The 23,026-nt window shown below is 34.8% G+C and overlaps 4 protein-coding genes across 6 annotated transcripts in view; 1 reads left to right on the top strand and 3 right to left on the bottom strand.

The window, feature by feature from the left end:
* Positions 1-1,536: 1,536 nt before the first annotated feature.
* LOC129798033 (probable cytochrome P450 9f2) lies at positions 1,537-3,871 on the bottom strand. The gene is made up of 3 exons (XM_055840978.1): positions 3,391-3,871; positions 2,041-3,257; positions 1,537-1,981 (listed from the first exon to the last, which is right to left on the bottom strand). The coding sequence occupies exons 1-3, from the start codon at positions 3,597-3,599 to the stop codon at positions 1,812-1,814; spliced, it is 1,596 nt and encodes a 531-aa protein (XP_055696953.1). The 5' UTR covers positions 3,600-3,871; the 3' UTR covers positions 1,537-1,811.
* Positions 3,872-4,130: 259 nt separating this feature from the next.
* On the bottom strand, positions 4,131-6,405 carry LOC129798030 (probable cytochrome P450 9f2). 2 transcript variants are annotated; one of them, XM_055840976.1, is made up of 4 exons: positions 6,168-6,405; positions 5,838-6,097; positions 4,556-5,772; positions 4,131-4,497 (listed from the first exon to the last, which is right to left on the bottom strand). In XM_055840976.1, exons 2-4 carry the CDS (start codon positions 6,044-6,046, stop codon positions 4,328-4,330), a joined length of 1,596 nt encoding a protein of 531 aa, XP_055696951.1. In that variant the 5' UTR covers positions 6,047-6,097; positions 6,168-6,405; the 3' UTR covers positions 4,131-4,327. The 2 variants fall into 2 exon arrangements, with proteins under 2 accessions (XP_055696951.1, XP_055696950.1); XM_055840975.1 differs by having other exon boundaries at positions 5,838-6,076.
* Positions 6,406-6,801: 396 nt separating this feature from the next.
* Positions 6,802-23,026, top strand: part of LOC129798015 (aminopeptidase N) — a 22,381-nt gene continuing 6,156 nt past the window's right edge. Inside the window, exons 1-6 of one of the 2 annotated variants that reach the window (XM_055840952.1) lie at positions 6,802-6,864; positions 18,036-18,162; positions 21,672-21,925; positions 21,982-22,179; positions 22,237-22,392; positions 22,670-22,990. In XM_055840952.1, the coding sequence (XP_055696927.1) occupies positions 18,073-18,162; positions 21,672-21,925; positions 21,982-22,179; positions 22,237-22,392; positions 22,670-22,990 (1,019 nt within the window). In that variant the 5' untranslated portion in view covers positions 6,802-6,864; positions 18,036-18,072. The remainder of the gene's footprint in view (positions 6,865-18,035; positions 18,163-21,671; positions 21,926-21,981; positions 22,180-22,236; positions 22,393-22,669; positions 22,991-23,026) is intronic. The other variant, XM_055840953.1, reaches the window with a different exon arrangement.
* Positions 6,875-17,807, bottom strand: LOC129798013 (uncharacterized). The gene is made up of 4 exons (XM_055840950.1): positions 17,666-17,807; positions 16,351-17,587; positions 11,978-13,014; positions 6,875-8,630 (listed from the first exon to the last, which is right to left on the bottom strand). Exons 1-4 carry the CDS (start codon positions 17,741-17,743, stop codon positions 6,945-6,947), a joined length of 4,038 nt encoding a protein of 1,345 aa, XP_055696925.1. The 5' UTR covers positions 17,744-17,807; the 3' UTR covers positions 6,875-6,944.

Raw genomic sequence — 23,026 nt, 5'->3', positions numbered from 1 at the left:
ATACGCCTCAATAGGCTCCGGTGCGCCTATTCCTATCTGGTGCGCAAGGATGAGGACAACCCAGCCTGGAAAGTCTTTAGGGGTGAAATCTATTCTTCGAGGAGACAAGGCCGACCCAGCCTTAGATGGACCGACGGCGTGGACCAGGACGCCAGCTTATTAGGGGTGCGGAATTGGAGAACAGTGACGCGTAACAGGCTCGAGTGGCGACGGGTCCTGAGTCAGTCCAAGACCAGTAATTGGTTGTAGCGCCGGTTAAGTAAGTAAATACTTACTTACTACTTAAATAAAGGTAAATACCCTACCATACATAGAAAAAAAAACTTCGTAAAATTGTTCATAAATATTTGTGAATTTCCACTGAGGAGTTACCAAAGGCTGGTTAATTTTGAAACTCGCAAAAAGGTTTGTAAAATTTTGTACTTTTTAACAAATACTGTTCGTAACATGATCACTCAACGAGCCTTTTTTGTATCCTTTTACAATCATTTGTTCGTACATTTTTGTTTGTATGGCATATCTTTACGAACAAATTACAAAATTTTACGAACGCTTTTCTGTGTGTTTACGAACATTCACGAACAAATGTGTGCAAAAATAAAAAGAGTGGTTGTACAAACTTTTTAGTGATTTTAGTGAAACTTTTTAGTGATTAGGGTATTCACCCGTATTGTGGCTTATATCAATCTGCAAAGTAAAATTTTAGAGTCTTGAATACTACTTCCTAATCGGTGGCAGCCAAAATCTCGAAAGCCAAAATCCCGAAAGCCAAAATCCCGAACGCCAAAATCCCGAAAGTCAAAATCCCGAATGTTTAAAATCCTGATAGGAATGAAATTATATGGAGGAAAATGTTTAGAATAATTTCCCAAGACACAGAAGATTTCCCTTTGCCTCCAGCAAGCGCGGGTACAATCGTGGGAGTAGCTATGGCACTTTTAAGAATTCGGGATTTTGGCTTTCGGGATTTTGGCGTTCGGGATTTTGGCGTTCGGGATTTTGGCGTTCGGGATTTTGGCTTTCGGGATTTTGACCGGGACCCTTCCTAATATATAATTCAGCAAGCATCTATATCATAAATTAAACCTATATTTTAATTTATAAGTTTTAAGAATTTTGGAAGGTTTTTGAAACTAAATATACCGATGGAGTTATCGCATCTTTCTTGGTATGCATGGGCCTCTCGACATTTCATTTTTCCATACGTTTTTGCATAGAGGCACTGAAGACTATTGGCAAGTTTTTTTCTAAAGAGAATTGACTTATCAGTCTGATATATTTCGAAATCTTGCATTAAAAGCTATCTAAAACTACAGATTTTATAATGTTCGCCAAATTAGTATAAGAACTACGAGCAAATTTGTTTAAGTCGCGGTGCAATATCTGCAAGATTTTTACAAGGAGAAGTGAAAAATAGCTTCACTTTTTATTAGGCTTGATGGGCCCCTGGTACTTGTCTTAAACCATTAAAAATAAGTTTGCAGTCTAGTTCACTTATACGACGAAGAGTATCACTTTGAGAATATTAAAACAACATTTCTTAGTTGGTTTGAAGTACATTTTATTATTTTAAATAAATTCGTTAAATTAAGTTAAATGTAAAATTTTATTCTTTCAAACTTTTGTAAAGGATTCCAGTTTTATTTTAAAACTTTCTTTTAATGGGTAAACTATTAAAAAGTCACACTGATTTCTAATTCTTTCATGAATTTTAATAATTTACTGAAACGTTTATTCGACACTGACGTAAATTCCATGTACAGTTACAACAAAAAATACAATTATTAAACTTTCTCAAAAGTAATTTTTAATTACAATTTCAGGCGAGGTGTTAACTGGACCCATATACCCTTCTCTGATAGAATAACAGGATTTTTAGTCAGTTTTAGAGGAATTTGAGTCTTCTCATTGGGTTCGATCTTAAAGTTTAACAGGATATAATAGATGAGAGCTTTAACTTCCATGAGCGCAAATCGAGATCCTGGAAGATGAAATGCATTAGGTTCAAACTAATATACAAGTCTGTCTCAACTAACTTACCGATACAGTTCCTCGGACCGATCCCAAAGGGTAAGTAGGTTCCTGGAATAATTTCATGCCTGTTTTCTTCATTAAACCTCTCAGGATCGAATTTACTAGGATTCGGGAAATACTCAGGATCATGGTGAAATCCATAGATGGAAGTGAAAATTATGTCACCCTTTTCAAACTTGTATGTTGAGTTATTATCATAATTAAATACAAATTCTTTGGTACAGAGTCTATCTGCAAGTGGAATTGGAGGCCACATCCTCAATAATTCAGAAACTACCATGTCCATGTACTTCATCTTCTGGATTGTATCATAGTTTAATGACTTCTCGCCTAATTCACGACTTGTTTCGAGAACTTCCTGGAAAAGTCTTTCCTGGACTTCAGTGTTCACAGCTAGCTCGTAGGAGAGGAACGATAAGGCTGTCGAAACAGTATCAAAACCTCCAAAAAAGAAGAGGAAGCATTGTGCGACGATGTCATCGTCATCGAGGACTTTTTTTGGTTCTCTCTTTCCAATATTGCATTCCTCGACTGTGGCAAATCCTTCTGAATCAGGATATTCTGTTGCTTGATGAGATAGCTTTCCTTTCTTTGCTTCCATGAGCAAATTAATCATATCCGGACGAACGATGTGATTCTTCTCTCGGTAATCCATAGAATCAAGAATGACTTTTTTAAAATATCCTGTAACACTCTCGGATATTATTTTTATTCCGAATAAAAGCAACAATTTTGGTATTGTCATGAAAATGATGAACTTAATAAAAGTGCTAAATTTCATAAAATTTGTCATGTCCCTGCCTTTCAAGAAAAAAACATTCTCTCTGTCCTTCAGGGAATTAACCTGAATACCAAAGGCACATGTTGCAATTATGTCATTACCAGTTCGGGAGAAAAAGTCCTTCATTTCGTAAGTTTGGATTCCTTTTGCTTCAGTTTCCTTCATAACAAAATTAGCCATTTGCTTGCCGCATTCTGATACAAGTTCGAACATCAATCTCATCTTACTTCCGGTGAAGGCTGGACTAAGGGTAGCTCTCATTTCTCTCCATTCCTCGCCTCTGAGGAGTATCAATGATTTTGCAAAAAGTGGTTCTCCTTCAGTGGGCATTATATCCCGATGATTGACGAAATGATCAAATTCTTTAACTGTCAACTGCTTAAGAAGTTCAGGATCTCTCACAAGCAACATAGGTTGTCTGAATCCAAACAATCCGACAAGTCTGCAACAATCAGAAAATTTATGTATCGATACTTTAGGTTTGATAAGGTAATTTAGAACAGAATTTATTTTTGAATTTTAAGATTCCGGGAAAAGAGATAAGGAAAGCACTTATTTATTATCAAATATCTTACTTTTCGTTAGGATAGTAATTGTAGATATTTACGAAAAACTCTGCAGATGTTTGCTTTCGAGTGAACAAATTATCCGAATTACCCACAATAAATTTTGGTTTTATAAATTTAATGCCTTTCTCCTTAAAGAAGTTCTCATTCTTGTAACCTTCGTTGTAGATAAACTTTATCAGGAGGACAACAGCCACAAGAAGCAATAATTGGAACATTTCTGCGTTTCTTCACTGTAAAATGTTTTTAAAAAGCTTTTAGCACTTGAATTTTCCACTCGTATAAATACGTTTCGTGTTAAGAAGAGATTCTCGGGAACTATATCTTTTTAGATGAGAACCGGTGAAAAGTTATTTCCGAACTGAAATAGCATTATCTATCCATGGCGCCTTATATATACAAATTATCGATTTTGATAAGTATCGAGATAACTCCCGGATCTTTAATATTTTGGATAAGATACGCTAAGGCTGAAGTGATTCACAGGACTGATGAAGTTGTATTATTATGTTTTACTTTTGGAAAACACGGCAACCAAATACATACGAGCAATTATGTGTTGGAATACTTCTCATGTGGAAGTAATTTTTAGTAAATAAGAAATGTAAGTGTATTAGGTGAAATTCTTATATCAACTTCATGCGTCTGTTTTGAAGTATTTCCATGTGTGGATTTTTTTATTCTATTTAGAAGAGAAAAATAAATATCATCATATGTCAGAAATAGATAAAAATAAACGAAAACAAAAATTTAAATTGAAGAAAAAATTTTATTGAGGTATAATGTATGCATGTAATACCACACTGAATATTTTTAAAATAAAATCCATATGAATTTGTGATAAAAGTATATACATAAAGATGAATAAAGGTCGAGATAAAGGTGCATAAGGATAGATATTTTTAAAAATTGAAACAAGTTGCAAACATTCTTAGAATATTTTTTTTTAAACTTTTGAGCGTGGTGTTAGCTGAACCCAAATACCCTTCTCAGTTTTCATAGCAGGTTCTTTGGAGAGCTTCAGAGGAATTTGAGTCTTTTCATTGGGTTCGATTTTGAAGTTCAAAAGGATGTAGTAGATGAGAGCTTTCATTTCCATGAGAGCAAAGCGTGATCCTGTAAGGAGAAAGCCATTAACCCCAGAATAACAGGCTATTATAAACCAAAAACTCACCAATGCAGTTCCTTGGACCAACTCCGAAGGGTAAGTAGGTTCCCGGAACGATGTTATGCTTGTTTCCATCACTAAATCTCTCAGGATCAAATTTGTTTGGATTGGGGAAGTATTGAGGATCATGATGGAATCCAATCATTGGGACCATGAGATAGTCACCCTTATTGAACTTGTACTTTTGGCCTTCACCATATTCCAAGACTATTTCTTTCGTGCATAGCCTGTCGGTAGCAATAGCTGGTGGCCATATCCTCAATAATTCAGAAACAACCATGTCCATGTACTTCATCTTCTGAATTGTGTCGTAGTTCAAAGATTTTTCACCCAGTTCTTCATTCGTTTCAATAATTTCCTGATAGAGTTTTTCTTGAACATCAGGATTTATAGCCAGTTCGTAGGAGAGGAAGGATGTGGCTACGGATACCGTTTCAAATCCAGCCAAAAAGAATAGGAAGCACTGGGCTAAGATTTCGTCTTCGGACAGACCTTTTTTCCCTTCTTGTTTGCCAATTTGGGACTCTTCGACTGTGGCAAATCCTTCTGAATCGGTACGATCAATTGTTTGATGGGATAGATTACCCTTCTTCGCTTCCATCAACAGGTTGATCATATCCGGACGGACGATGTTGTTCTTCTCCCGGTACGCTATGGCGTTAATTATGGCATTCGTGAAGTATCCAGTTAAGCTCTCGGGAATCAACTTGACCTTCAAAAGTCCGAATAATTTTGGCATAGCCATAAAGAGCAAAAACTTAATAAGTCGAAGTGGACTTGTAAAGCTCATCATTTCTTTGCCCTTTGTGTAAAATTCGTTATCTTGGTTCTTCAAGGAGTTAACTTGAATGCCAAAAGCGCATGTTGCGATAATATCATTAGACATTCTGGAGAAGAATTCTTTCATCTCGTAACTTTGGATGCCTTTGGCCTTGGTCTCTTCATTAATGAACATTGCCATTTGTTTAGCACATTCAGATACGAGTTCAAACATCAGTCTCATTTTGCTTCCCGTGAAGGCTGGACTAAGAGTTGCTCTCATATCGCGCCATTCATTTCCCTTAAGAGCGATTAGGGATTTACCAAAGATTGGATCAGCATCAGTGGTGATGACACTCCGATGATCAGTAAAATGATCAAACTCCTTAACAGCTAACTGCTTCACAAGTTGCGGATCTCTCAACACCACGAAAGGCGTTCTGAACTCAAACATTCCCATGATTCTACCAAAACAAACACATACCATATTATCAGCTATGCTTTATCAACAATGATATGAATTTCTTACTTCTCATCGGGAAAGGCTCGATATGCATCTTTGAAGAAGTCCAATATTGGTTTCTTGCGCACGAATAAATTTGCCGAATTCCCAAAGATAAACGTCGGTTGAAGATACTTTATTCCTTTTTCCTTGAAGTAATTCTCATTTTTGTAGCCATAATCTATGATGTACTTCGTCAAGAGGACTAGTCCAAGAAGAAGCAATATTTCGAACATTTTTGATGAATGATATTGCGAAATACCTCACTGTCAAAAAAGAAGATAAAGCTGAATTCGCTGAATTGCTTTTTCTTGTTGATTCAAAGTAAATAATATGTTTTTTTCCTAATTAACTTACAGAACGAACAAAACTTGTTGCAGAAAAGCTTCACGGGTTCTTTCTTGTACGAAGAATGCTTCACAACTGAATTAAGATGCCGTTTTTTAGGCAACTTTTATATCTTATTTAGAATCTCCAGATGTTAAAAATAAACCCCAAAAATCTATGATAAGATTAATTTTTTGCGCAAATACGCAATAGGTGTGACTACGCTTAACTCACCGGCAAGACTGATGAAATTCACGATGGAACTGTAGTCAAAAGCCTTCAGCAACCCACTACAGATACGATGTTTTCTCCCACCGAGATGGATTAAATACAAACAAGAGAATTTCATAAAATCTATTTTATATTTCATGAAGTTGATGGTATATTCCGTCGTTCTGTAAAAGCTTCGCTTTAGTATATTGTTGGGCTGTTCTGAATTTTTGAAAGTATCACTTCAAACGGTCAAATTTGGAGTGTGCACATGCATGAGGCATGACCTCAGATCAGCACAAGAAAGTTGATGAGAATGTCTTCTGTAGATCAACAAACAATCCTTAAGCATTTCAAGCTCACGACAGAATGAGTTAACTGGGTAAATTGGATAATTTGCATTAGTGGAACAAACGACATAAATAACACAAATTGGCTCAGATTTCCTGATCAACACTTCAATCTATAAGCACAATCTCAGTTTCCTCCGGACTATCACTCGAGGTGGTTGCCTAAAGTAAGTGCTCAAGAAGTGAACAAAATATTTATTGAGAATATTCTTTAAATAGGATTTAGTCGATTTAGTATTAAGGTGCGTTAGGTGAATTTTTCGGATTTTCCACATCTCAGTGAGGTGAAAAATTGCTCCCAGAGTTTTCTTGTGGATGGGTCCATGATCACAAAATAGGCAAAGAGCACGAAGCCCTGAAGAGTGGCAATAATGCAGAACAAATAGGAGAAGATCAGATTCCCATCTTGTTCTGTGTAAACCAGAAAACCGAAGATCCAGGACATGCCCAGTAGGAAGAACAGCAAGACTGATAGTCTAAACTGGGCTAGTTGGATCTTCGTGTCATTCTTCTTCGTGCTCTTGTCCATTTTTCGCGTGATGCTGTAGATCACGGCAATGTAGGTAGCAAAATTGGCCAGGAAGATCACAGCAACAGGCAAGAGTACCCCAAAATATAAAGAGTTTCCATGAGGATAGCAATTCTTCTCCCTGAAGTTGACATTATCGTAGAAATTTGGCGGCAAGTAGGAATCCGTGGCAAGGCCCAGGACAAGGATCACAGGGATTGTGGGTAGGATCCAACCCACAATGATAGACTTTATTGTGAAATGTGGTGGTCGTGGATTGCCAAATACAACAACATATCTCAAATATTGAAGATACGCAGTGATTAGCATCCAGGCAAATACCACAAGCACGGAATACTGGAGCAAAGCTCCAAGGGTGATGCAAATGATCCTCTTGTCTGCGTTGTTGATATCCTTGATCAAGTACTCAGCATTGATGAAGAGAAACAGCAGCATCTGCATTGCAATCCCAACTGATAAATGCAGGATCACCTTGGAACCAGCTTTTTCCCTCCATGTTTTAAAGAAAATTGCTGTGATCCAGATCCCCACCACACCGGCCAGAGATAGGGAACACCCCAGCACAGTTATCAAGTCCAGAGCGAACGCATGCATCTCATAGATCAACAATTCCTCCGGCGGAAGCTCATGCTTAAAGACTCCGGTCAAGAGAAAGGCAAAATTTGTAATATGCGAGCATCCACAGAGGACAATTGGTGGATCAGTGGTGGAGGATATTGAGAGAAATTCACATCCCGTTGTAGACCATTCACTGTACACATCTCGATCTGTGGGAGCGAAATTCCAGAATCCACAGGCCTGAGATCCATTACCAATGTCCTGGGTTGTATGAAACACAATGGGGAGGAAGGTAGGCAAATTGGGTCCGTATCCTGGAATTGTAACGGTCACAATCCGACCACTCGCTCTGTAGTAAGACACATTGCGATTCTCCTGGAACATCCTATCAGTTGCCATCACCGTGATCACAATCCTCAGTGGAGGTTTTGGCTGAATCGTAATATTAGGCGACACTGTCTGATTGATCTCGTTGATTCGCATAAGGAGATCTTGAGGGACGAATGTCGCCACTTCAAGATCACTTCGACCCTCCAGAAGATCCACAGTCGATTGATTGGCATAGAGGTATTCCAGCTGGAAATCCGATAAGTCTGATGAATTGCTTCCACTTTGATAAAGAGCAATTCCTGAGACATTGGCCACAGTAGGATCGATAACATAGGAGATGATATTCTTGGCTTTCACTTCAATCACTCCCAGCAGCCTATTGGCTTCCTGACCAGAAATGGTTTTGTTGGAGATGCTGGCATTCACCAAAATCTCATTCATAATCCTTTCGTTCATGTCCAGGAGGGTGTTTGTTGAGTTGAGAATTTGACTAGCTTTGGCTGTTTTGTCATCCACCTAAAATGGAATGTAATATCGGATATTTCCATATCAATTCCTGACCAAGAAACATTTTCGGGGTCGTATTAGGTGAGATTCTTAACAATCTCACCTACTATAATCCTAACAAAATTTCATGTCCTCCGATCGCGCTCAAACTTGGCCAAAATGTGTTTCGCCACTTCCTGATCACGAATATATGGGGGGCTAAGTTACGTTCCCGGCCGGCCGGCCGGCCGGCCGTCCGGCCGGCCGGCCGTCCGGCCGCTCTTTGGAGCTTAATAGCTCCTAAACTAAAAAAGATATCGACTTGCGGTTTTCGGCAAAGGTTAAATATCGTATGAAAATTGCAACATGGTGCATTGACCCCCCACCCCCCCACCCCTCCTTCCGCCATTTTGAAGACCCCCCTTTTTTTGTTTTCTCAATAGCTCCGCCCCTATGCCATCGAGCGGGCTCAAATTTTAGTATGTTACAGCTGGGTCTTAGAACTTTCCATCAATACCAAACTTAAGGTCCCCCGACCCCCCTGACCCGAGCTATAAGGGTCCAAAACAAAATTCTTAAAATGGCCATAACTCCGGTTCTAATTGTCAAAATTTAAAAAATGAGGGCTTTTTGGAAAGCTCTCGTGAAATGCCACTTCCTCTTCTAACATCGCAAGTTCATAAAACCACCGCTAGGGGCGCTATTATTAAAAAGAAAATTTTTAAATCTTAAAAGTTAAATAACTCAAAAATTCCTTATGCAATCGGGCTGAAATTTTAGTATGTTGTAGCCGTTGATTATACCTATCAAACAAAAAAAACCTTAAGTCGATCCATAACCCCTGACCCGAGCTATAAGGGGTCAAAGTTCGAACATTGACCGGCCTCTATCTCCGGTTCTAATTAACATATCGACATAAACTTTATCTTTTTGGTTTCGTCTCGATGAGCACTTTCAGATGGAAGTTCAAAAAGTCACCACAGGTGGCGCTGTGTTAGCGTCAAAATTCATCGAAATTCAAAGACATTTTTCTCAAAAACGGCATTGTGCAAGTTAATGAAATTTTAGTATGTTGTAGTCCAGTCTAGGACGTTTCCAAAATGGTGCAAATGCGCGCTGTGGTTAAAACAGAACCGGAGATATGAGGGGTCAAAGTTCACGAAATTCAAAAAATCATATCTCCGGTTCTATGTGACCGATTTTGATGAATGAGGGCTTATACGAAAGGTCTCACCAAATGCTACAACTTTCTAGAATATTTGAACTTCGTGGAACCAACACCAGGGGCGCCACAGTCGAAAAACCAATTTCAATATCACATAACCTCAATTATCTCGACTGTCGCTGAACCGATTTTGATGATTACTTCAACATAATTGTAGAGGACATTTGTCTCTACATTTCGTCCATACATCATTTTCCGGTCAGACTACGCTATCACTCCGATTTTGCCGTTTAAGTGTGAAAAAATTGATTTTTCCCATAATAACGCTTTGAAATCACTCAGATGCCAATTTGACTGCCTCTACTCCACCAAGACACTTAAAATAGGGTTTTAAATGGAAAGTCCCACAAAATACAACAATTCTTTGATATAGTTGAAGTTCAACAAATGACTACTTGGGGCACTCTGGATGAAAAAACGAGTTAAGAAACAAAAAACCTCGATTATCTTGGCTTCTGAGTAATCGATGAGATCATGTTCTATGGAAAAATTATAGAGAACATTCTGGTCTACATTTCACCCATATAACACTTTTCTGTCAGTTCATCCAAATCCTTGATATTTTGGTTTAAATACAAAATTTGTATAATTTCACGAATTTGATTCAAGATAACTGAATGGCGTCTCCCAACTTCAGCTCTAAATCGAATTTGCATGCACTCCGAGTTAGCTCACGTTAAGAATCTCACCTACATAAGCCGGTTAGGATTATCTGTCCCTTTTGGTAGAATTTTGGAAATCTGAAGTTAAAAACCGTATTTTTTGGATTATTCGAAAGCATGTTCTGCTATATTTTTCGTTTTCGGACATGTTTTAGAGATTATCCATGTGGACATTTCGTTCTTATATGAAAATCCTGTTGAACTATTCCTAATAACGCTTTTAAAAGTCAAATTTTAAAAAAAGCGCTAGAGTGCGTATTTCTCATCCGAGTGGCATCACGTTTGAGCTAGTTGGAAAGTTCTTGGAATTTTCGATAAATCTGAATCGGTATAAGTCGGTTCTGAACAGATAATGATCCGGCTATAAATTGATAAGTAATTTTCATTCGAAAAATAATTATCTTAAAACTATTTTGGAGGAACTTTTAAGTGATTTATGTATCGGTTCAAATCGGTTGAAAGCTCGTAAACAATAAATGTAAGCAAAAGTAATTCTGAAGTATAGCATCTAAGTCACGAGTTTGAACACTTCGCAAAGCCTATGACCCCTGGGACGCTTTGCAACCCCTTTTTTTAATATATATTACACATTCTTCAGCCAAATAGCTATAGTATTCTAAATATTTCATGATTATAATACTAAAGTTACCATAGATACCAGTAATCCTTTCTATGCAAAAACGTACTAATAACGATCATCGAGAATATATAATAGGACGTAAGGTTCATTTATCTTAGAATTGGCCAAAATATCTAAGAACGTAATAATAACACTCATGTTTCGTGAAAGTATCTTATCCTTTTCTTATCGGAGGATTTTTTTTTTTTTGAAAATTCAGTAATACAGACTTCAGACCTAGTCTCGCCACATGACTTAACTTCTCTAATTTCTTATAAGTCAGGAGTCTTTACAACATTTTAACTTGGGATTAAATCTCTAATTTAAATATTTTAATTATTTTTTTATTTTTTTTTAATTTAAATTTAAATTTTAAATAAATTTATTTATTTTTTTAATTATTTAAATTAAATTATTAATTCAATTAAATTTAAATTTAAAAAAATCATTTCATTAAATCTCTAAAAAAAAAAGCTTAAAATTTAAATGGAATCATGCAATATTCATTCAAAGATTTGGCGAAAAGCTTAAGTCGATATCGCTAACTGTTTTCTCTATAGGGGAAAGTAGTCTCCCTTCGAACGTTCATGCCTTCGAATAATGTGAATTTCTTTTATTTTCCTAAGAGATTTCCAAATGATTATCACATAATTACCAATAATTGATAGTAAGCTAACTAATATTTAATAGAAATGTTTAAGTCTCTTATTCAAAGGTATGAACGTTCGAACGGAGTGTACTTTTCCCTATTATTTTCAGAATGAGTCAATAGGTTCACGAATATTTTTAGCCAAATAAATATTTCAACAAAATTTTAGCTCCATAGAAAACCATAAAATAAAATAAATCAAATAAAAGATAGACTACTCACTTCCATTGTATGACTGTAGATCGTGATGATCTTCTCAATCTCATCAAAACCAATCTCAGTATCGTTGTCCTTCTCCAATGCAATTCTTTTGGTCAGAGAACCCATCAAGTACAGATCAGCTGGGATGATATCCGAAGAATCTACAGAAGTGATCTTCTGCATTTTATCGATGATCTCTATTGGTTTCTTGTCAGAATTGCCAAGATTGAAGAGCATGTGCGTAAATTTTGGAATGTCGTCTTCCTGGCAGGCTGGAACATGATCTGTATCCCATTTTGCTCCGGTGATAAAGTCTCCACTGCAGAATCTGTAGACTGGAAGAAGATTTGTAGTAAGACACAGGCGTTGGAAGGTAACTTTCTGTCCAATTGTTGCACTCATCCATTGAATCTCGTCCGATTCCTCTACGTAATATGGAAGACAGTACACTGTGTGTCTGAAAGTGATATTCTGGAATTTTTTTCCGCCCGATACTCTCCTAACAAGTCCCTCAAGATAGCCATTGAGTCTGTGGAGAACACAGATTTGATGGGAAACATTCTTTGGGCAATTATAAGAAAAATCGTCATCTACGTAAACATGAAAAATTGCCTCGATTTTAGAAGATCCTCCTGGAATTTCTTCAATTCTCATGAGTTTTACATTTTCTATACGTTCCCAGTGATCGTGTTTCTCTAAAAGCTTCCGAAAATCTTTAGTCAAATCTTTGAGTTCCTTTTTTGTGAATCCCTGCTTACATTTCTTGCAGTCTGTGATTGTCCTGAATGCAAAGGTTGTCCCTTCGTCATCATCATGAGCAATAACTGATGATGATCTTACCACGGTGTAATCAACTAGAGAAATGCCCTCACACCAGTAGTTCCCTGGCGTGTCTTCATCAAGATCTAGCTCGTAGATACTCTTAGTGATGTACTCGCGATTGAAGTTGTTGTTGGTGCCAATGATGTCTTGCGCCTTTATCTTATCAGTCCATACCAAATCTTTAATTTTAACATTTGACAATAAAGTACTGTCGGCGTCCGTATAGCATGTTACACCTGAACAAAGTTGAAGTTAAAAAAATTTATTAGTACATTTAAAATAAATTCTTCATCATTGCAAAAATAGAAAAATAATAAATCAGAAAAGATATATGATTCACAAAAAATACTTTCTCTTTTAAAATATTATCGTTTCTTTATTACATTTCTCATTTCCCGGAAGTTTTACGATTATTGTGTTTTTTTTTTATGAACATAAATTTTCAATATCAACGCGAGAGAATTCTGAAAAATGTAAAATTACCAAAAAAGTAAACAGAACATTGAGTAAGACGTTAAGTGAGAATGAACAATTCTAAAGATAATTATATTTCACGATTAGGGCGAAAATAACTAATTTACTTCCAAGAAAGCACAAAAATTGATAAAAAAAAACTTAAAATGAACTTGGTTGGTATCCTGTTAAATTAAATACAAAGTTTTTAATATCTAATATCTTTGCCAAATTAGTCGAATTTTTCGTAATGAGACTTGTAATTTGATCTGATTTATCTTTCATTTTGGCAAAGACATTACTTATAATTGGTATTAAATCCGCTGAATGATGCTACTACCCCATTTGATGGCACTTTGAAAAAAAAAGGGGAATTTTACAACATTACGATATTTTCTAATTATGAAATATATACAATAGTAATTGTTGCATATATTTTATAATTCGAAAATATCGTAATATTGAAAAAAAATCTTTTATTCAAGGTGACTTCAAATTGGAATGGCATCATTGGAAGTATCTACTACCATATTTATCGAAGTAAATGTCTGTTTTGCAAAAGAAAATCCGTGAACAAGCATATTAGAAAAGCAATTTCGAAAAGTAATCCACTAGATACGCTACAGTAAGTATTTTACGCATTATACTATTTTCTGACAAATTTATAGTAAGGGAAGGCTTTCTAGATACGAACGCTTCATATTTTCTCCCATATTCTTTTAATGAATTTGACCTACGACATAAAATTTTAATAACTAGTCTGAAGTCACACATTTCCTAAAAAAAAAATAGGACAGATTCATTAAAGGAATATGCTAAAATATGAAGTGCTCAAAACCAGAGTGTGTGCGAACTTGAAGTCTTCCTCTATAAGGTTCACTATGGAATTAAGAAAAAATACCGAAAAAAATATGCAAAAGCTTAGAAACTCAGCTAATCTGATAAAATTATGTAAAAGATCCTTGAATCTTATAGGGGGATGTGCGGTACCTTCGTACGACTCAGGTTTCGGACAACTTAATTTTTTTTGTATATTTTTAGTTAATTTGATATATGGCCGTTTTCACGAAAAATGAGGCAAAGGATTAGTACATAGGATAATATCATTAGTCTTGATAAAATTTGTTTTCTAAATGTTTAGTGGTATGTAAATGAACTAGGAACAAAAATTATCAATTTTGTGTAGTATACCACGGTTCTTAATAAGCAAAAATAATGAAAAAAAATTATAAAATTCAATGCCATCTCAACCAATAATTTATAAAGCAATTTTATTATTATTATTATTATTATTATTTATTGCACCTGACCATTATGCTTAGCTCACAGTAACTTTTGTTTTGTAAATATGTTTTTAAAATTTCAGTGAGAGTGAATGAGACCGACATTTAGTCATCTCTGTCACTCTCATAAGTAATTTTGAAAACATGTTTACAAACAAAATTTATTGTGCGTTGGGCATTATCATACATCCAATATTATTATGCAACATTGATAATTTTGATGTTGGTAGGTTGTAGTTAATTTTTAACCGTCCACAGCCGTCTTAGCGTTAGTGACCAACCTCCAGAGCAAAACGGTGGAAAAGCTCTTTCATAGATTGTATATGCCAAACATCCATAGGATGAATAAATTAGCAAAAGTTACAATGTTTTAACATTTAACTAATACACTACGTTGGATAATCAAATTCATCAATTGTTACATGCAAATTATGCCATAGCCCAAGGAAAGCAAAAAGAGAGCAATGCTCAAGGTAAGAGATGTCTGAATTTATAAAAATTCGTGTGACATCTCTGAGTTTAGCTCAAGTAAATAAAATTTAATAAAAATTTTAAAAAAATGTGAAAAAATACTATAGGACAAATAGATTAATGCAGAGACATAGATTAGATAGCCAAGCAGAAACAAAAGTCCCTACTGAAGGTAACAGGCGATAACAATTATAACAAAAAATAGACGTAATTAAAAGATTAATGCAAAATAAATTATATACGGTGGTGCCCAAAATTTCGAAAGCCAATATTCCTAACACCAAAAGCGCGAAAAACTAAAACCAAAATCCCGAATTCATAAAATCTTAAATGGGTTGAAATCTTATATGGTCAAAATCCTGGTGTATCTTAAAATCTTGAGAGCCAAATCCCAAACGAAAGTACACTTACAAAAGCCAAATCCCGAATAATTCAATATTCCCAATAGTCAAAACTCCGAATTTTGGCTTTTCCAGAGTTTTGACTTCTACCAGGACCTCAAAAGAAATACCAAAGATTAAAATCCTGAACAGATCAAAACCCCAAAAAGCCAAAATCGTAAATGTGATAGAATCCCAAATATTCAAAAATCTGAAATTTAGCTTTTAAGGATCTTAGCTTTCAGGATTTTGACCGGAACCTCAAAAAATACAGTGGATTAAAATCCCGAAAGCCAAAATCCCAAGCGGGTGAAAACACCGAAAAATCAAAATCCTGAATATGTCAAAAAACCCAAAAAGCTAAAATTCCGAAAAGCCAAAATTTCGAATGGGCTAAAATACCTAATAGTCAAAATTCAAAATTTTGACTTTTTCAGGATTGTGGCTTTCAGAATTTTGACCAGGACCCGTTTTATACAAGATTTAGTATACCATTCATTAAATTTAATTGTTATGCATTTATCAGCTATAGAAAAGGATTAAAAAAAAGCCAATCGTTATTATTTTTTCTCAATTTTAACTATCCAACCTTAATGTTTAAGTGCGAAAAATTTATACGGTTATTATAATAAATTTTTTGACAAAATGATTGTAGAACATTTTGTCTAGCAATTATTATAGCTCATCAACTGAATTAAATTTCTTTTTCTTATTTTTTAATTTTTTGTTTTAAATGCCTTTTTAAAGAAAATTTCCCCTATCCTTGTAGGCAGAAACGTCAGAATTTTTTTTAAAAAAGGAATTTTTTTTAAAAATTTCTACTAGTGTGTAGACGCCATAAATACAGTAATCAAATTATATACTTCCTATCTTATAGAAGAAAAATAATTATTTAGTCTGGCTTGTGACAAAATCTGACTCATCTTTGGAATGTTGCGCTATTTTAAGTATTACAAACTAAACTGAAATTATTTTTAATCTTTACCTGAATCATCGTCATCTCTACGCCATAAGAATTCTCCTGAATATACCACTAGTTCTAAACTTTGGTGTCTCTCATTGAAGATAATACTGAGCTCTGGCGGATACATTTCCACGGCTTTTCCACATACTTCACATTTAGCATCTTTCACAATATTCCACAGACCGTCTGGATTTAAAGTCATAACCGAGGCATGTACTGGTACCACATAATAGCTGTCTTTAGAGTGCAATATAGGTGACCAGAATACAGAATTTACCGTATCTTTAATTTCCCTCCAAACCTTAAGGGACCAACGAAAATTCTCAGAGAAACTGCTGTCGTAAAAATAACCGAAACACGGTTGATTCGAAGGAATTTCATAAAATTCCTTTCGGACTTCACGATATAAGATTATTTTGTCCTTAGTATTCGCTACAAAAGGACGATCACAATTGTTCCACTTTCCTGAGCTTACGTTCAGTACACTGAGACATTGGTCCTGGTCTCTGTTGTACCTGGCTGTGTAAGATTGTCGAGGACAGGCCAGCTGAAGATGAGGTTTCTTTTCATTATAAATACATATTGTAGAGTAGTTCTTATTGCAATCTTCTATGTATATTCTTTTAAAATTGTCTTTTCCGGAGATGGACAGGCAATTCCCTTCAGGCAGCCTCTCTCCTTCCATTGTCCAGTATTTGAATCTATCTTCGTCAAAGACTCTGCCAAAATTGTCTCCTCCCGGAAGATGCCAAAGAAATGGAAGAAACTGACCAAAGCTCCGAAGCGGAAGCCAGAAATTTTCCTCAGGCCTTTTTTGAAGATAATCGCGAACGATTTGAAAATCCTTTTCTTCAAGATGTAGAATACTATCACTGACACCCCACTGAATACAGTCACTGTTCCACTCTTTTGGATCAGACACTAGAACACATAGGACGTCTTCTCCCTCACGTTTAATCTCATAGAATGGTTCTGGGCAGGAAGACATATTTTTCAAATGTGTTTGTGTATATGTACAATTCGGAGGATCAGGAGGATACCAAGCACCACTTGTACATAGTCTCCTAACAAGGAGTTTTTCGTCATCCAAGCACATGGGATCACTATTCACAACATTCTCTATCTCCGGGCGAGCTGTACCGAATATCTGATTATACATTTTATAGAAGTATCCATCGAAATCTGCAAAGGTATATACTTCTGGTGACCAAGAAACTGTGACATTCTCTGAAGTTGTGTGATAATAAGTTGGACACGTCTGAGAATAGAAATTACACAAAATGCAATGATTCATCAGGAAAAAGCCCAAAATTTTAATTTTTAAAATATTTCATACTTCTTCATTGCTATATGTATATGCCATTCTGATTTCAAAACTTATAATAAAAAGAAAAATAGTGAATAATTTAATCATGGCTTGGAAAACTTATGTAGAATAATTAAATCAAACCACACTCTCTGAAACACTTGAATCAACTGAAATACAAAATAAGTTCTCTCTGGGAAGGAACACCTAAAGACATTTTTTCTAGATTTAATAGCTTGGTGTATTTGTTCGACGCTACGTAATAATAAGTTATAAAGAAAAATGTAGATAAGAGTATTTCTGCATGGTGTGATTATCAAAAAAAACAACCCATTCATTTCATATTTGCACAACAGTGTGTTTGATGTGCCTCTTTGTCACTTATTTCCCTTTTTTTCAGAGGGAGTATATTTGAGCTTTTTCTCGTGGGAATCACCATGGAGAAAGCTTACGTTTCACCCCAGATGATCATCCTTATCTTCTGTACGCTGCTATGTATTTGTGAGAGCCGTTTTACGGTGAGAGATGTAAGACAGTGTATTGAAATATTTTTTTATAAAGTTGTTCTTATTGCAGTTAAGGCCTCTACACATTGGGAGCAATTTTCGTGAAAAATCGTATTTTTGACAGAATTTTGAAATTTCTACTTACAGCAGTGCAGACAGATTTCCTTCAAAAGAGCCATATTTGACGAAAACTGCTTACAATGTGTAGACACCCTTAGGGAAAATTTTGCAAATTAGTTGTCAGCGAACAAAAGCAAAAAGACGAAAAAATTGTTTAAGGTGAAATAATACAGTTCCAATTTAGGAATATTGAATTTTTGTAGTAAGAATTATGTAAAGGTAAATATTTGATTGGCTAGAGCTCTGAAAATTATTAAGTACCGGCTAATATAATAGAAAAAGCGATCGAACTAAATTATTTTAATAGATATAGGGTAAGTGTGATAAAATTTCGGCATAGTTGCATGCAAGCGTCAACGTCTCAGGTTTAAAATGTAATATTTTAAATACAAATTGATTTCTTTTATTCTTTATTTTGTAAGAGTGTTGCTGGCAACCCTTTAAAGAGCTTACCGTCTTTATTTACTCTAAAATCATTCTTAATACATTTTAAAATGAATGAAAATATAGACATAGCTTTGGTGCCCTATTTCGGCCACCTTCATTCTCATAGTTCCTTGCCCTTCGGCAATTCTTCCAATATCTTTTTCACGTCATCTCGTTTGTCCAAACTACATTTTTTGTTATTCTTTTGCATTTTATAATCTCTAGAGTACGTAAAATCTAAAAGTTCATGAAAATTCGAGGAACAAAAAAGGTGGCCGAAATTGCAAGCTGGCCGGAATTTGGCACACTTACCCTAATTGCAATTTATTTTTTATAAAGAATTGGAAACACAATACATGTGAAGAAACTTAAAATCTAATTAGGTAACCACTGCAAACTTATAATCTGTTATTATACGAGAAGGTCGCAACTCAGAATCTAATCAAAAAATGCACTATAAAGTCTTAAAATTCGTAGATCTAAAAAACATAAAATAAACTGAAATCTAAATCTATTTTCAGAGGGTGTTTTAAACTGAGATTGAAAAAATCTCAGCTAAAACAAAATTTTGTCAAGAGTAGGGGAGACTGGGCAAAAAGGTACAAGTCGAGAAATTCAAAATTCAATATCTTCCAAGGTAAAAAAGATAGCGGCTCAAAAGGTAGCCTCCATAGGTCTTCTTCAATGTCGTAAGTTTCTTACAATTCAAACAAGGAATTTAGAAAATAAAAAATATCGAAATTTTTAGCCCTATTTTTGAAATATTTTCCTTGCAGAAGATAACAATTATTACCTACTTATTTTCTAAAATTGATGCACTGGTGAATATTTTCCAAATAATTAGGATTCTTTGAATACGAATCCGCTATGTATTTTAGAATTTCACAAAGGTTCTTTTCTCCAGAAATCCTTTTATTAAAAATGGCCACTTGGGGTAGAAAGTAACAAAAGGTATAGAGCAAAAAGTAACAAAAACCGAAACAATTTCTGATGTCTCACGGCGAAAAGAAACGTCATTATCATGTCTCGCCGCTTGTTGTTTGCATTGGTCAAACGATTTGCAGTTTTTTGTGTGTTCTGTTTTTCTAAAATAGCTTGAAAAGCTCTTTCTCGTTTTCTCACTTTTCTCGTTTTCTCATTTTTCTCGTAGAGAAAATAATGTTTTACAAAGGTGTAGATGAATAAATTTTCTATGAAAATATGTCCTCTAGGTATTTTTTCAAATTTACGGAAGCCCGTAATAAAGAGAATCAAAATATGATAATACCCTATGTCTACAATGTCTAATAGTTAATACCCTATGTCTAATAGTCACAAAATTACCTTTTAGAAATCGTCTCGATAAACGTATTTCCTTACAAAATAGAGGAATATTACTTTCACAACGTTGTATAGCGGTGAATTTCGTATAAAACTGCGCTAATTAGAAATTTTTGAAGCGCTCGAGTAGCTTGTAAAAAATAAAATATCCGTTTTGTGACTTTTTGCCCCAGTCTCCCCTAATGACTCATCACCATAATAAAATTAGTTAATTCTGATTCTTGTTAATACCAAAAATCTCCATAAAATTAACCATTTTAAATCATTACGTTACGTTTATTTGAATAAATCAACTAATAGGATTCTTTTTTTATTTATTAAAATAAATAAAAATATAATTTTAAAATTGAATAAGTGAATTCGATATTTTTTTTCCACCTTACCTATAAGGTCTTATTGGCTTATAGCCCATTAAAGACCGCAGACTATTCGATAGTTTTATTTGATTAAAAATTTAAATGAATTATTTATCATATTAAAAAAAAATATAAAGAGAAAATTGATAAGAAAAATAATAACAATTACAAAAATAGATTAATTTTATCTTATTTAAACAGTTTAATTAATTTATACTTAATAAAATTAACAAATGATATTTCTTTTAAAATAAACCGCCTTCAATTTTATTTTTTATTTTAAATTTTATTATTTTTTCTATTGAGTTATTAAGAATTTATAATATTTTGAGCTGTTTAAAGCAGTTTAGATGATAAACCTTCATAAAATATGACTATGAAAATTAAAGCTAATGAATAGCCCTATAATTGTATAATCGATTTTTATTAACTGAGCTGAAGTAAATATTTAGATTAATATTACTGAGAGAAATCCGAAAAAGTTAAAATTACATTCCGGAAATGTTAATTTTACCCTGCAGTATAGATCCTAAAACGTTCTAAAAATTACCCTTTTTAGGTGTATTAATGGTTAAAGTTACCCCTCTTTCATGTTGATTTTACCCTTAAGAGGTGTAAAATTAACATTAAAAAATGTTAATATATTTTTACACTCAAAAAGTGTTAAAAAGTTATGGCGAAAAAAAGTTAATCGCAGCCCCTTTTTTTCTTAGTGTAAGGGTTTCCAGACCTAGGGTTTACACATACAGTTTAACAATTCTAATTTCTTTGCAGGCAAAATTTTTAGAAAAAAAACCACTTAAATAGAAATTTTGAGATTTTTAGGAACTTAGATAAATCTCTAATTTGAAAAAAAATCTTAATATAAAGCGGTCTTCAGTATTTTTGAATAACAGCTAATTGCAATGATATTTCAAAATCTGTTAGATCACTTGAAAGTCTTATTAAGCCTTGTGAATGGTTTAGGACTGACCCCTGTATAAGGGTTGTAGTTGTAATTATGTTTTTACACTGAGAGAAATCCGAAAAAGTAAAAATAACATTCCAGAGATGTTAATTTTATCCTGCAGTATTGAACCGAAATCGGTGTAAATATTACCCTTTTTAGGTGTATTAGGGGTTAAAGTTATCCTTTTCCATGTTAATTTTACCCTTAAAAGGGTGTAAAATTAACATTAAAAAATTAGATATATTTTTACACCTATAAAGTGTCAAGGTTATGAGGAAAAAAAGTTAATCGCACCCGCGTTTTTTTCTCAGTGTAGATAACTTTTTCATAAATTATACAAAATTCTTACTTTTTAACAGAGAGTCCGTCGTGGAATTGACTTGTCCTCGACATATTCTCTCATCTCTGATACTCGCCTTCCTGGGGACTTCATTCCTCTAAACTACACCCTCGACCTTCGTCCTAATCTCTCAGAATCCACGTTCACGGGAAAAGTCAGGATCATTGTCCAGTGCAATGAGACCAGTGACAGGATTACTCTCAATGCTCACCAAGAATTACATATCGAGCGATCAGACATCAAATTGAAGAGAGTACTGGAGCAAGAAGATTCGTAAGTGCCTTCTTTATTTTAGCAATTCAAGAACTAAGCCTTGATTGTATCTTCAGGGATGAACTCAATTCGACGGATGTGAGAATCCGAAGGGCCTCTCATACTCCCAAAAAATCCGTATTTGTCATCTACCTCGTGGATACTGTAAAGAATGGAACAGTTCTCGACTTAGAGATCGGTTTCAATGGCATGATCTGGGAGAGTGCAGAGGGTTTGTTCAAGGGATCATACTTGGACAAGAATGGAACTAAGACGTAGGTTTACTTTACGATGTTCTTAAAAGAATCTATACTAAAATATTTTGTTTACAGGGAATTCTTAGCAACTATGTTCAAGCCGAACAATGCTAGACGTCTTTTCCCATGCTTCGATGAACCAGCTTTCAAAGAAGCGTTCGAAGTTAGCATCTCTCGTCCGAAGGATTACCATACTCTCTTTAACACTGATCCATTTAGCACAGAACCATTGTAAGAATAAAGCATATTATGGAAAAGTGCTCTCCCTTCGAACGTTCATGCCTTCGTATAATGTGAATTTCTTTTCTTTTTCGTAAGAGATTTACACTAAATTATCACGGAATTATCAACAATTGATGATAAGCCAACTAAAATTTAAAAGAAATATGTAAGTTTCTTAGGAAAACTAAGAGAAAATTCGCATTATTCGAAGGCATGAACGTTCGAAGGGACAGTACTTTCCCCTACTCTTTTATTAATGAATACTAATTAAATATTGGGACCTAAGGGACGGTGAACCTGGAACAGTGGTAGATCACTTCAATTTGATCCCAGGGATATCAACCTTCTCCCTGGGATTTTTGATGTCGAAACTTGTTGTGGTCAAGGATGAAACACTGCCAGAGGGACAAGAGCAAAAGGTGAAGGTATATTGTCAGCCAGGCATGGAAAAAGCTTTCCCGACACTCTATGAGAAGATTCACAATATTCAGAAGGCTCTTGAAGGGTTCTGGGGGTCTGAATACCCCATCTGTAATCTAAATATTGTTGCTCTTCCTGGGCTGACAACAGTCAAGCCCATCGACAATTGGGGATTGATCGTATTCAAGTGAGTTTATTGAAAATTTTCTTCTTCCAAACTTTG

This window comes from Phlebotomus papatasi, chromosome 1 (genome assembly GCF_024763615.1).
Source record: "Phlebotomus papatasi isolate M1 chromosome 1, Ppap_2.1, whole genome shotgun sequence".
In the NCBI taxonomy this organism is placed as follows: Eukaryota; Metazoa; Arthropoda; class Insecta; order Diptera; family Psychodidae; genus Phlebotomus; species Phlebotomus papatasi.
This window is presented reverse-complemented; position numbering and strand designations above follow the sequence as displayed.